Below are 14,409 nucleotides of genomic sequence, written 5' to 3' on the forward strand. Positions count from 1 at the left end.
TTCATTTCTTACATTATTAATAATATTTCATTAAACTCATATCCTATAATTTTCCTGGCCATTCCCAATTAATGGGATACCCTTAGTTTCCAGTCCGTTGCTAATAAAAAGGGATTCTATAAATATTTTACACATAGGGCTAAATGAATGAATGAAGGAAGGAAGTGTATATATTGTTTCTTATTACAAAGGAAGGCAGCTAGGTGGCACAGTGGATAGAACACTGAGCAAGGATTCATGAAGACATGAGTTCAAATCTGCTCTGAGACACTTACTGGTTATGTGACCCTGAGAAAGCCATTTAACCCTCAGTGTTTTTTTTCATCTGGCCAAATAGCTTCATATATAAAATGTAATATTTGTAAAAAGGAGAACAAAATGGCAAACCATCCTAGCATCTTTGCCAAATAAATCTCAAATGGGGTCATGTAGAGTTGGGTATGACTGAAATAACTTAAAAAACACCAATAATATTGTGCAAAGCACTGTGCTAAGCAATAAGTATACAAATAGAAATGCATGACAGTCCCTGTGCTCAAAGAAATTAGATTCTAATGGGGGTGGCAATACATGTGGAAAGTGTTAAATGCAAATCAGGTATAAAAGCCCCACAGTCCTCGAGGTGCAATGGCAAAGTAGATGTTATTGCTTCTTGATGCCATTTCCCTGATAAAATAATATCAGTTTCTGATGTTGAACTGCTTGACAGTGCAAGGACTTGGTGGCAAGATCTTTCTTTTCTCGGTCTTTGATAGCTGTGGCTATAGTACCTGCAGGAGCAGTTGCCAGGCTGCACTTCCATTGGGGTTGCTTCCTAAGATAATGGCTGAGGGCACTGGGCTCGACATTTGTTATTCCTAAGACTCTTAGGTTGAAGGTCCTGGTCTATCTCCATCATGGTCTGAGGAGACAGAATAGTCAAAGTGATGATGGTAGTATGGCTTCTGGCACCTGCTGCCTTTTTGCCTTTCCCTCAGGAGAACTTGTTATTTCAACAAGGTTGGCTTTCCTGCCCTGTGTATGGCAGTTGGTGAAGATGGCTGGCCTTTTCTCTACAAGATTTGTTTCCTTAGATAATTTTTCCTCTTTATTTGATCTTTTTGGGATATAGGATTAATAGTTGTATTTTGAGGGTCAAAATTCAGGAAATTTTTTTAACAAGTCTAAATTTCTTTCCAGAATATTTGGCAAGACTAATTCACAGAACCACCAACAGTGCATTAGTATGCCAATTTTCCCATCACCCCTCCAAATGGCCTCTTCCCTTATATGATCACCCTTGGCAATCTCATTTGCTCATTTAGACTTTCTCTTTTTTTTTTTTAATCCTTACCTTCTCTCTCAGAATTAATACTAAGTATTGGTTCCAAGGCAAAAGAGTCATAAGGGCTAGATAATTAGGGTTAAGTGACTTGCCCAGGGTTATACAGCTAGAAAGTCACATTTGAAACCAGGGTCTACTGTCTCCAGCCCTGGCTCTCTACTTACTGAGCCACTTAGTTGCCCCTATAGAGTCAACTTTCAAACCCACTTAACTAAACTACCTTCTAGCCCACATCTCCATTTTTGTGTTCATAAAAATTGCATCTAGGTTAACTGCATCTATAGCATTCATTTGATAAATCAATGTATTAGATCTTTCAGTTTAGAAGTCATGCTGGCTTCTGTTTCCTGCTCTAGATGTTCCACTTTTAAATGAGTTCTAGAATTTTGCTCAGAATCCAAGCCAAGCTTGCTGGTCTAGAGTTTGAAAACTTTAATCTCTTCCTTTAAAAAAAGTGGGGGAGGATTTCTTCTTCCTTAAGCCTGCAGTGCCTCTCTTGTCCACAATGTTTCAAAGCTAACAGAGTAAAGCCTGGCAACCAAATGTGCCCTTTTTTTAATACTGGAAGATAAAGTTCAACTGGGATGGTCAATTGCCAAAGGTAGCCAGATGCTATCTTATTGTCTTACTATCTCCCTACTTATCCTGGTTATCAACTCTCTATTAGCTATATTTATTCTATCCTTTCCAGTCTAAAGATTATTCTTCTTATCTACAGAATTTCCATGATCTATCAGTTCTATAAAAACAGGAAATGAAGATAGTCTCTCATCACCTATTTCTGGCAAAGACATGTAAATCACTTTTTGTAATCACTGCTTCACTTGAAAATTCTCAGGAAATATCCATTAATTTTGTTATACAATTTTTCCAAGAATAGAAGTCAAGCTCACCAGCCCAGTTTGATGATTTAATCAGTTTCCTTCTTCATGAAAACTGGAACATTTACCCTTCTCTAGATATCTGGTACCTCTCCTATTCTCTAAGATCTTTTAGAGATCTCAAAAAAGTATCACACCTGGCAATTCTTTCAGTATTCTAAGATGTACTTCCTCTTTGCTGGATGACTTAAAACTCTGGGAGCAGGAGAAACTCTTATCATTTGAATACTTTGGGCTTTAACCATGTTAATTATTTTTTATCTATCCTTCCTAATCAAAAGATCATTCTCCTTAGAAAAGAGAAGCAATGGGCCAACTAGGTGGCTCAATGATTGAGAGCCAGGTCTTGAGACAGGAGTTCCGGGTTCAAATCTGACCTTAGACACTTCCTGTCTGTGCGACCCTGGGCAAGTCACTTAACCCCCATTGCCTAGTTCTTACCATTCTTCTGTCTTAGAACTGACACATGGTGTTGATTCTAAAACAAAAGGTAAGGGTTTGTTTTGTGTTTTTTTAAGGGTTTTTTTTTTTTTTAGTGGTTGAAATTTATCTTCCTCTTGCCTCCATCATAAGAAAACAAGATCATTTTAACATTCTTGTCATTCATTGTTAGTCTCAGCTCATTCTAAAGATTAAATTACTGAATCATATTAATCTTCTGAATTTATCCTGAGTTTCTCAACATTGCTTTCATGCATGTTTGACTTTCTGAAAATCTGAGTTGGCTGACCTATAACTACATCAAGTCACTGGGCAGCTCACCATTTTTTTTTCCATTGGAATCATTTAATCTTGTATATTCAGACTTATGCTTTTGAGTTTCCCAACCTTCTTAGGCTGACTTCCTATGTATAATATTAGGTTAATGAAACCTACCTCTCTTCCTTCTTTACTCATTGAAATCTGCTCTCCTAAAATCTAGTGAGCATCAAACTATACCCAACTTAAGTATGAAGGAGGAGTTTTCATTCACTAGTCTTTCATTGTTGGCCAAAACTGAGCCAAGAATAGTTGCTTCTTCCACCTTTTGAAAGATGATCATAAAGTCCAATCAACTGCTCTGCTTTTGGCATGGGAAAAATTCTAGCAGATGTCTGAATAACTGAAATTTTCCACCACTACAATGTAATCTGCTAGATTTATGACCTGATTTCTGAATTTTTCATCTAATTCTTCCTTCTATACAAATTGTCAGTGGTATACTCTCATGAAAATACCATGATTGTATCTATCTTTATTGATACTCATCCAGAGAGCAGTTAGGTAGCACAGTGGCAAGAGAGTCAAGCCTGGAGTTGGGAGGACCTGGATTCAAATATGGCCTCAGGCATTTACTCGCTGTGTGACCTTGGGCAAATCACTTAATCTTGTCTTACAATTGTTACTATGGCAAAAATAGGGATTTTTTTATTGCACTCATCCAGATTATTTCAGACATTTTCTCTTGCCAAATCCAATAGGGCTAAGAGTTTAAAAATTCAACTCAATAAACATTTATCAAGCACCTACAATGTGCCAAGTACTGTCATACTAAGTGCTGGACAAGTCCCATCTGCTGCTGGTTAACCCAAACCCTTTATTATCCTAAATTCAACAAACATTTATTAAAAAGCACTCACTATATTCAAAGCAGGATGCTAGGTAGCTACAGATACAAATGGTGGAATGGCCAGGAGAGACCTAGTCTTTTGAGCATGTACAGTATGCTCTGCTTGCTGCTGACCCTCATGGATGCTTCAGTATCCTGATTCCAGAAATGCACAATAACACACAATGGAAGGAGCCTGTCCCTAATTCAGAGTATGTGCAGGTATTCTGTGACCATTTCTGGTCTATTTACTATGTGATAAAACCTCTGAATTGACTGTTGAGATGGAACTGAGTGTACATAAAAAAAGGTTCCCGTGGAGAAATCCAATCACTCTCTTTTCTGGTGGCGATAGAGCAAAGGACATCTCTCAACTTCTAGGTAGGGAAACAGATAGCACCAGAAGCCTACTCTCCCAAACCATCATGTGGTCATGAAGACATGGCAATTCTTTCTTATGCTTCTTTGTGTCTATTCTTCCTTGTTCTAGGCAAATGACTATAGAGATAAAATGGAACAGACTGTGACCCTGTCATATTTGAAAAGTCCCTCCCAGGTGTCAGAAGAGGTCCAGGAATGGGAGTACATGACAAAGATTGCTGTGGCTGCTGCATCTAAGAACTAACTCATTCCTAAGGAGCAACATGCATTCATTATATTATAAGTCCTGAGACACAGATTCCTCCATGCAAGAGAGTGCGTTGTTTGGTGCCTATGCCAATCAGGAAGTGAACTCAGGACAAATGGAAGAAACCACATTAAATTTAAGCCCACTCTTCTTATGGCCCAAGGTAGGGGGTAGTACAGTTATGTTTATGCTTCTGCTCTTCTTCCATCTTCTTAGTAAATATCCCTTTGTAAAAACTAAATGATGTCTATCAGTGATATCAGTTGGATAAATGATAAATGATATGTTTATATTCTGGCACTGGCAAATGATATTAATGGAATTATACTGCATAAGAGTTTGAACCAATTGCATTAGAACAACCTCAAAACCCCTGAGGGTTACCCCTACAACCCTGAGGTAGATATAGTTGAACTCTAAGAACCTAATGTCAGTGCCAGAAGGAGATGGGATATTGATCCCCCAGAGTGAGTACTCTTGACCTTAAGAATATTCCACTAGAGGGGTCATATATTTAGGCCTAGAAGAGACAGATCTTTTGCAATTACTAGTTCTGTTGCCTTGAAAACACAAAGTCCACACGTGATAATAAGCTTTATCTCTGTGAATATCTTAGCTTATCTATGAAGATATAAAAATGAGATGTAAAATTTAAAGTGGTGGGGAAGACGAATGGAGCAATCAGTGGGAACCAATGTGTAACCATATATGTTCTTTAGCTGCATACTAGAAATGGTTTTGTTTGGTATATTTTGGATAAAAGACACAAAGGCTGTAAATACTATACTTCCAGCTCTTATTTTGTGCCTTTACTGAATGAGAGTATAATTCAAAGTATATTAAGGAATCTCAGAGTGTCTCAATGTTAATATGTATTCAGGTGGTTCATCTTCATCCTCCCTTTTTGTTCTTCCCAAAGACATATTCTTGTCCACTCTGAAGTTTCTGTTATGATTTTTTTAAAAATAACCTGACTAAAAGAAGTCATCATTTCCATTAAATGGGATAAAATCACTGCTAGAGTATTTACATGATACATTTCATATTTTTTTAAAACAGAATGTTGTTTGGTCATTTCAGCCATGTCTGAATCTTCACAAGTTTTTTGGGTATTTTCTTGACAAAGACACTGAAGTATTTTGCCATTTCCTTTTCCAAATCCTTTTTAAAGATCAGGAAACTGAGGCAAAGGGTTACATGATTTGCCCAGGGTCACACAGCTAGTAATTGTCTCAGGCCAGATTTGAATTCAGGAAGACGAGTCTTCCTGACTTCAGGCCTGGACCTCTGTCCACTGTACCATCTCACTGCCCTAGTCACATTGAAAAAGGAACTCTAGAACCAAACATGCCAATTAAATGAGCCTGCATAGTACTAGAGACCATCAGTCTGGGACATTGTCAATGTTTGATGAAATTAAGAAGAAAACCAGGTTAATCCCATTACTCCTAGGTTCTTCCTCAGTTTCCAGAGGTAAGCCCAGTGATTGTGCCAGTCACCAGTAGGATTAGGTGACCCATAGGGAAGAAATAAAATAAAAGACCCTTATTAAGTGTTATTTTTATAAATACACATAATCTTAATGCCAGGAAATCCCATTCATCACAATATGTAGATATTTATTGCAAATCAATTATGCATGTTTATTCTGAAGGCTTCTAATAGAAGGAAAGATAATTTTCAAACACTACACAAGCCATGGAAATGAATTATCCCAACTCTAGTTAGTGGCACTCAGAGTTGTGAATTGGATACCACGAGTCTTCATAATCAAACTTCTCTAAGAGCTACAATCATACCGAATTACCTTAGAACATTATGTCAAAGGAGTAATAGGTTTTCAGACATAGTGACATAATTTAGCTGTGACTAAACCAAGCAAATATGATTTTGAAATTAAAATGATAAAACCAAATTCTGCAGGACAATGTGTTTGGCTTGGTTTTCTCTTTATTAGAGACTGAAAGTCACACTCATTTAGCCCACAAACCTTCTAGATTGTGAGGATTATAATATTTTGCCAAACCATATTAATATAAGCTTTTTGTTTTATTTTATTTTCATTTGGTTTTCTGTCCAGACTAGTGTTTTCATCATAGTAGAGAACTGTTGGGTACTGAAATTCTTACAACCAATCTATAATACTCCAATATTTTTATAAAGTAGCCTGAGGCATTCACTAAAAATGAAGAGACTCTATGGTGATTTTTGTTTGTTAAATGTCAGAGGGAGGGCTTAAATGCAGCTATTCTGACCTCCAAGTTTATCATCTGTCTACTATGCCATACTATACCTCAAAAGATAAGATAAAATACAAATTAGAAGAATGTCAATATAAAGCCTAGTAGGGCAAAGGCACCTAGAAATGAAAAATTAAAACCCCAGATCCAAAGTATAGATTGGCTAAAACTAATTCAGAAAAATATAAAACAAAACAAAATCCATAAACTAAAAGCAATCAATAATGTAGACTACTTGGAGCAAGAAGCAAATTGCAAATGGTAATTAATGTGATTATTATAGTGAAGATTGAATGTGTCCCTTCACAAAATAAACAGATTATAACTCTGATCTATTCGCTGTAGTCATCTTAACAATCAATGCAAATTGTTTCACAATCACATACAGAATCAAAATTATCCTATTAGCTGTGCCACGGCCTAGTGCAATGGCTTCACAGATACATGATTTAAGCTTCTACGGCAGAAGGACTTAACCTGAGACCCCCAGCCTCTTTAGGAGTCCTTGGAAAGGTTGCAGTTAATCTGTGATCTAGGAAGGAAAGAAAGATAATGTCTTTGATTCAATAACCTCTATTTGAAATTTAGTATTTCCTTCCATTTTAAATGTGGGCAACAAACCATAGTAATATTTGTAGTACCTGTGACTTAGAAATAGAACCTGTGCAATAGAAATCAGATGTTTTTATATCACATTATGGATGTGGCAACTATATTGAGCTATCATTTATATACTTTTCACTACTTCTAAAATACTAAAAGTAATAGGCCCTTTAACTTGCCTACATTTTAATGTCTTTATTATATCAGATATTTGGCTTTAATGTTTTTATAACACTATTTCGATGGAATTAATTTCCTTCATAATTCCATGTATTTATTTTATTCATTTAAAAACATCCTAAGAAATGGTCTATAGGCATCTGCAGACTGACAAAGGAGTCCATGACACAAACAAGGTTGAGAACATTTGCTCTTAAAGCAATGGGCCATATATTTAACTATACAGCATGTTCAAAAGTCTAAGATCAAGACTTTTATTTGTACATCACCTAATGAAACCCTCCAAATGGGAAATAATTACTTTTTGTTCATAGTGGTCAGGAGTAATATTACCTCTACTTACCAAAAGTCAGGTTTCCATTGAGTATTTATTAAGCACATATCTTGGGCCAAGCACTAGAAATACAAATACAATGAAAGAAACAATGCTACTTACAAAGAGTTGATATAGTAATGGCTAGCTTTACATCCCATACTTTGAGAAGGATAAGAAGATATTAAAAATTTTAGGAGAGCGGCAAGTATGTGGTTCAGTGGATGAAGAGCCAAACCTAGAGGACCTACAAATCCTTGGTTCTAATCTGGCTTCAGATATGGCCTGGATGATGACCCTGGATGAGTCACTTAACCCCAATTGCCTACTCTGCCTTAGAATCAATGTTTGGTTCTAATACAGAAAAGAAGGGTTTTAAGTTTTTTAGGAGAGTCATATAATATTTAGAAGTCTAAACTAATTTACAGAAGATAGGAAAATTTAACTTATTAAATAAAATCACCAAGCAAACAATGTGAAGATAATTAATAAGAGGGTTTAAGTTTTTAAAAGATTCATCATCAGAATATTAGTTGAAAGTTTGTAGGGCAGTTGGCTGGCCTAGTGAATAGAATAACAGGACTAGAGTCAGGAAAACTCATCTTTGTGAGTTCAAAGCTAGCCTCAGATGCTTACTAGCTGTGTGACCTGAGTAAGTCTCTTAGCCCTGTTTGCCTCAATTTCTTCATCTCTCAAATGAGCTAAAGAAACAGCCAACCACTCCAGTGTCTTTGCCAAGAAAACCCCAAATGAGGTCACGAAGAGTCAGACAACTGCAACAACTGAACAACAACACATTAAAAGTTTAAATTAAAACGTCATCAAACCCGGCCTCAGCCACTTCCCAGCTGTGTGACCCTGGGCAAGTCACTTGACCCCCATTGCCCACCCTTACCACTCTTCCACCTATGAGACAATACACCAAAATTAAGGGTATAAAAAAAAACATGTCAGCAATCCCAATAGGGCAGGATCAAAATAAGATATCTGTATTTTTATATGCCCAGGGTATAAAATACATTCATCTAGTATTAAAGATAGGGACTGACCATGTGATTTCATTGCTACAATGAACTCTAGTGAGGAAATTCCTTCTACCAATCCAGGTCAGCACCTTTTCTGGAATTTAACAATCTTAGAAGATTAGCAGTATGAGTTCTCTGCAGGGCTTGACCCAAGAACCTCTTGGTTCAAGGACATTATAATCCACTATCTATCTACCTAAATCCAAGTTTAAATAATTAAAAGTAGCTAGGAAAAAAATCATCTGTTCTTTCCACGTTGCTTTTAATTGTCCAGTATTCTTGGGAATTTGTGATTTTTAGTGAACTTTTAAAAATTCTTCTTTTTATATACATGAGAAAGCATACATTCAATATCCATTCATGAAAAAGAAAGATTCTTTGATCTCTCCCCACACTTTAAAGATAAATGGAAAAATACTACTACTTTCTCCTTCAGACCTATTATTCTATTCTCACAGGGCTAATTTATATTGTGACTTGCCATTATTGTCTGTGATACAAAAGTAAATTTTTGTTTACATTTAGATTTTGTCAAAGGAGATGCTCCCAGAAAAGAAATTACATAACTAGAATATTTTAGCTATCTGAGATATGCTGGTTAATTTGTTCTCTTTAAAATCAAGATGTCCACATTTCAAACTCTGTTCAAAATGTTAATATTTTATAGCCATTGACATTCTATTTGCTACATCAGCAAAAACAGGTGTTCATCTGTTACTAATTTCCTTTTGTTACAAAGTCCACTATTTTAATAAACAGTATGTTGTTACTCAGTGATTTTTTCCTATGTAAAGGACTCACAAACATAAATAGTAAGTAGGCTAATAAAAAGGGGGAACTGATCAGTGTGCATAAGAATTCAGGACTTTTTGATGATTGTAAATGTAGAATGTATAATTATCATATGATGCAAACACAATTCCTTATTTTATATGTGGAATCATCAGTAAGTAATTTCAAATAAGATAATATATTTCCATAAATCTGAAAAAAAAAGACATTTAAAAAATACAGACTGAGACACTTATCTAAAGCTATGTGGTTACTCAAGGTTTGGTACTCCAAGTGGTTCTTCTGTCTTTAAAACTTGACAGTATCTATTTTTGATTCTGATCTGAATTTGGTAATTTAATTATAATACTGTTCAATGATATCTCATCAAAAGCAGTCTTCATTGAGCTGTCATACTGTGGTTTCTATTTTTGTTTTTCCCTAACCCAAAAAATTATGTAAATCATTTAGCTAAAGTAACATTGCAAAAAAGAATGAACACATCGATATGAAAAATTCAATAGACACATGAACACATTCAACATTATTTATTGTTAGGTGCCATCTGTGAGGAACAGATTTTAAGGAGCTGCTTTTGCCATTATTTAAAATGTGAACATCACTTTATAAAGTAATTTATAAACATTATCATTTCAACTCTGTGATATCCTAATGCTATATTTTTGAACTGATTCACTTTTGGTTCTGAACAAAATTTGGGATAATGAAGCTTTTATTTAATATCTTTATTTAGAATCTAGTCCAAATGTGTAGATTTTTAAATTAAGTTTTACAAGTCAAACAAAAAGTTTTTAGCATAAGCTTTACATGAAAACTGTTTAAACAACTTTCACATATATAAAATGCAAATAAAATATTTTTACAATAACTATATTTGTAGAAGCTCTACACATCTAATTAATAGATTATGAGCTGAAACCTTTCAGCACAGATCTACTATCCTAAAAGATGAAATGTTACCTAAGAAGAAAAAAAGAGAATATGATATTTAACCCATTATCAACTATTGTTCTATATGGGGACTGTTGGCTCTTTTAAAACCATTTTTATATCAAAATTTTATGCCATTTACCAGTAAAACTAATTTTATGAGGCAGTGAGTTAATATGATTTATTTCATTCATTGTGGAAGATTTCAAAACTGAAGACACTGCAGAGACACAAAAGTATATGATCAACAATCTTATTACAATTAAAACAAAATGTGTATATTGGTCCTTTTTTTTTTTTTTGACATTTTCTAAGATATTTTGAACCAAAAATATTTGGAATGGTAATTCAAGTAGGTCTGCTACTCAGCCACAGGTGATACTGTCAAGTACAATATGACCCAGAAATGTCATTTTGAAACTGTTATTTATTGGATGCTCAAATAAACTTATTACAGTGATTTCTTTTTCTTTTAAGAATAAATGAATGCTGCTCTTACTGGAAACATTTAAGATGTCCCATATCCACCAACTACAAGAAAGACTGGTTACTGATGCTATCTGCATGACTTTTGAAAAACTTCTCTCCTGTGGTTTTCCTCTTTCTTCTCCAATAACTAAATAAGTATAAAACAAAAAAACACCTCCAAACAAAAGAAAAAGCCCTCACAAATCCATCTCAATGCTCAAGGCACGAATTCAGGGTGATCTCAAAGGCACTTTTACTAGGAAAGTCACTTTAAACATTTTAATGAGCCATTGAGTACCAGGGTTAGTTGACCTCTAAAGTCAAATGAAGTATATAAGCCAGCTGTTGTTATTATTGTTACTATTAGTATTATATCTATTTCAGCTTAAGTACTGAGCCTAAGAAAGTATTTCACTACTTTCCCTCTCTGTTCCAATTTAGTACCAGTTTTGTGCAGTCTGGGGTGCTAAAGAGGGGATTTAGAGCAGTGGAAAGACAGACTATCAGCTAGCTATGGAGTCAGATAACTTGGGTTTAAATCCTACTCACGTTTGCTATCTCAGTGACCTTTTTACTTCACTTTCCTCATTTACAAGGAGACCAAATTGTATTAGATGGCCTTCCTCATAATCCTATGAATAATTTTGTGCCTCAGGTGTCCAACTCCACAACTTTTTATTCTAGCCTTTCTTTCAGATGGGAATATCTGGTACGCTTGTCTTCTTATACTCTACTTCTCTATATCGAAGCCCCTTTCCAACTCATTTCTCTGGGCTGTCACTGACTAGCTGGGTGAACTTGGGCCAGTTAATCTCCCTGCTTTGATTCTCAGTTTTCTCATCTGTAAGAAAAGTTTAGGCCAGAAGACTTCTAAAGTGCCTTCCAGCACTGGGTCTGTGGTCCCTAGATCTCTCCCTCCCCTGCATCCCCCCACTCCCTCCCTCCCAGCCCTGCAAAGCCTCCTAGGACTGATATCGCCCCCATTCCGGGACTCACCAGGAGCAGGTTGTGGGCCACCTGGTAGCCGAGCCGTTTGTTGCCCCGCACACCAGGAGCGAGCCTCCCCGTGGCATAGCCATGCCAGGCCACCACATAGGGGTTGTCGATGGTGATCCAGTACTTGACCTGGCCACCAAAGTGGCGGAAGCAGAGCTCCGCATAGTCCCTGAAGAGGTCCACCACCGTGCGGTTAGCCCAGCCTCCGTAGATGTCCTGCAGGCGCTGGGGCAGGTCCCAGTGGTAGAGGGTGACCACAGGCTCCACGTGGAGTTCGCGCAGCCGCTCCAGCAGGCGTCGGTAGTAGCGCAGCCCCTCGAGGTTGGGGGGCCCTGCGCCCACGCCGCCACCATCGGGCAGCACGCGAGCCCATGAGATGGAGAAACGGTAGTGGGTGACCCCGAGTTGTCGCAGCCCTTCGGTATCGCGAAAGATGTGGTTGTAACTATCGCCAGCCACGTCTCCAGTGGCGGGATGGGATAGAAACGGTGGCAGAGAGGGCTGTGCTGACCAGGAGTTGGACGGGGCTGGGAGCTGGGGCTGTCCGTCCCCGGGGGAAGCAGAGGGGCGGTGGGTGAAGATGTCCCAGATGGAGGCGCCCTTACCGTGTTGCCTCCAGCCTCCTTCCGTCTGGTAGGCAGCGCTGCCCACTGCCCAGAGGAAGCCGTCGGGGAAGGTGTCGTGGAGGAACCCAGCTGCCTCGGGTGATGGAGCGCGGGCAAAGCGGGCCCAAGTCTGCACGCCATCCCCAGGCTCAGCGTGCAGGCAGCAACGGCACAACAGGCACAGCAGGCACAGCAGGGGCAAAGGCAGAGCCTGCCACCGCGGGGCAGCCCTGGCCCAGACGTGAGGGCGCATGTTACGTGCGGGGTGACAGAGGAGCGCGCGTATGAGGTACTCGCGCCCAGCCCGGACCCCTTTATCTCTGCGCCCGCCTGCCTCCCTCCCCGCCCCTCCACGCTCTCCGCGTCTTCCCCGCAGTCTCACCCACCTCCGCTTCCCTCAGTGGGCAAGTCTGTCAATAATTACCTGGGAGCCCCCGCCTTCCCCCACCCTTTTCCTCTCCCTTCCCAAATCATACATATCCCAGGACTTGGTGATGGGGTGAGTGCCAGGATCTAGAAGAGGCCAGAATACCTGGAGTATACCAGGGGAGGGGACAGAGGGAGTCAGGCGCTCAGAAGACCCTGACCAGGAACCCCAGGGCGAGTGGAGAAAAACAAATCTTCTACCGGCGACAAAGTGCCAGAGAAGAAAAAAACACCTGTTAATCTTCATTTCATTGCTCTTCCCTGAAAAGAGGCAGCATATGATACATAAGGTTAATGAAATCATCTCTCATCTGTAAACCTATATCTGAGAAGACAAGAGATGCTTCCAACTGTATGGGAAAGTGAGGGAAAGACCTTTCCTGGAATATGGAACTAGATCTTTGGCTGAAATCATGGAAGAGGATAGAGACAGTCCCAAAAAGAGAATGGGCCTCCCTGGCAAGATTCCCTTCTCAATATTACCGTCAAACAAATGACCTCCCCCTCCAAGCATCTACTTCCTCGTCTCCTTCCCGCCAATGTTACACCAAAATATACTTCACATTGAAACCGAGACAGAAAAAGTGTTTGGTTGTGGTGGCTGTTGTTTTTGTCATTTAATCAACTGAGCAAAAAATAAAATTGGAGTGATTTTCCAAAGTGAAGATAAATTTTCCAGGACTCTAACTTTCAAACATTGTTAGAGCATTGTCCCTTGCCACATATTTTGCCAGCCACTAAATGAAGTCCTCTGATTGTAATAGAAATGTACCTTACTGGGGGCAGCTGAGTAGCTCTGTGGATTGAGAGTCAGGCCTAAAGACAGGAGGACCAAGGTTCAAATCTGACCTCAGACACTTCCCAGCTGTGTGACCCTGGGCAAGTCACTTGCCCCCCATTGCCTACCCTTACCACTCTTCTGCCTTGGAGCCAAAATACAGTATTGACTCCAAGATGGAAGGTAACGGTTTAAAAAAAAAAAAAAAGATATGTACCTTACCACTACTCATTATTTCAGGGTTTAATTGTTCACCTTCCACAGGGTCAATGCTTTTTGGCTTTTCTTTCTCTCTTGCCCTTGGTCTTTTAGCCATTTCGTTGCTATTAGTGGTTCCAAGAGATTATGAAAAATGCCCGGTCCAAACTCAAATCAATAACAAATATTAAAAGCTTCTTGGTTTAAAGACATGATATGAGGCCCCCAGGTAATAACAGGATGAATTAGATACACTCCTTAACCTCAAGGAGTTTGTAATCTAGTTGGGGACATAAGACAGGTATAAAAATAGCTACAATACAATTGAGAATATGTGTATCCAGCCTCTGACATATGCTAGCTGTTGGGTTAAAGACCAATCACTTACCTTCTCAGTGCCCCAAGCAACTCTGAGGTTCATAATACTCAGTCTT

At 38.5% G+C, this 14,409-nt stretch overlaps 1 protein-coding gene across 1 annotated transcript in view; it reads right to left on the reverse strand.

The window, feature by feature from the left end:
• The window catches only part of KL (klotho), a 51,946-nt gene extending 38,831 nt beyond the window's left edge, over positions 1 to 13,115 (reverse strand). Inside the window, exon 1 of the mRNA XM_044668268.1 lies at positions 11,969 to 13,115. Within this exon, the coding sequence (XP_044524203.1) occupies positions 11,969 to 12,826 (858 nt within the window). The 5' untranslated portion in view covers positions 12,827 to 13,115. The remainder of the gene's footprint in view (positions 1 to 11,968) is intronic.
• Positions 13,116 to 14,409: the final 1,294 nt, after the last annotated feature.

This window comes from Gracilinanus agilis, chromosome 3 (genome assembly GCF_016433145.1).
Source record: "Gracilinanus agilis isolate LMUSP501 chromosome 3, AgileGrace, whole genome shotgun sequence".
Classification (NCBI taxonomy): Eukaryota; Metazoa; Chordata; class Mammalia; order Didelphimorphia; family Didelphidae; genus Gracilinanus; species Gracilinanus agilis.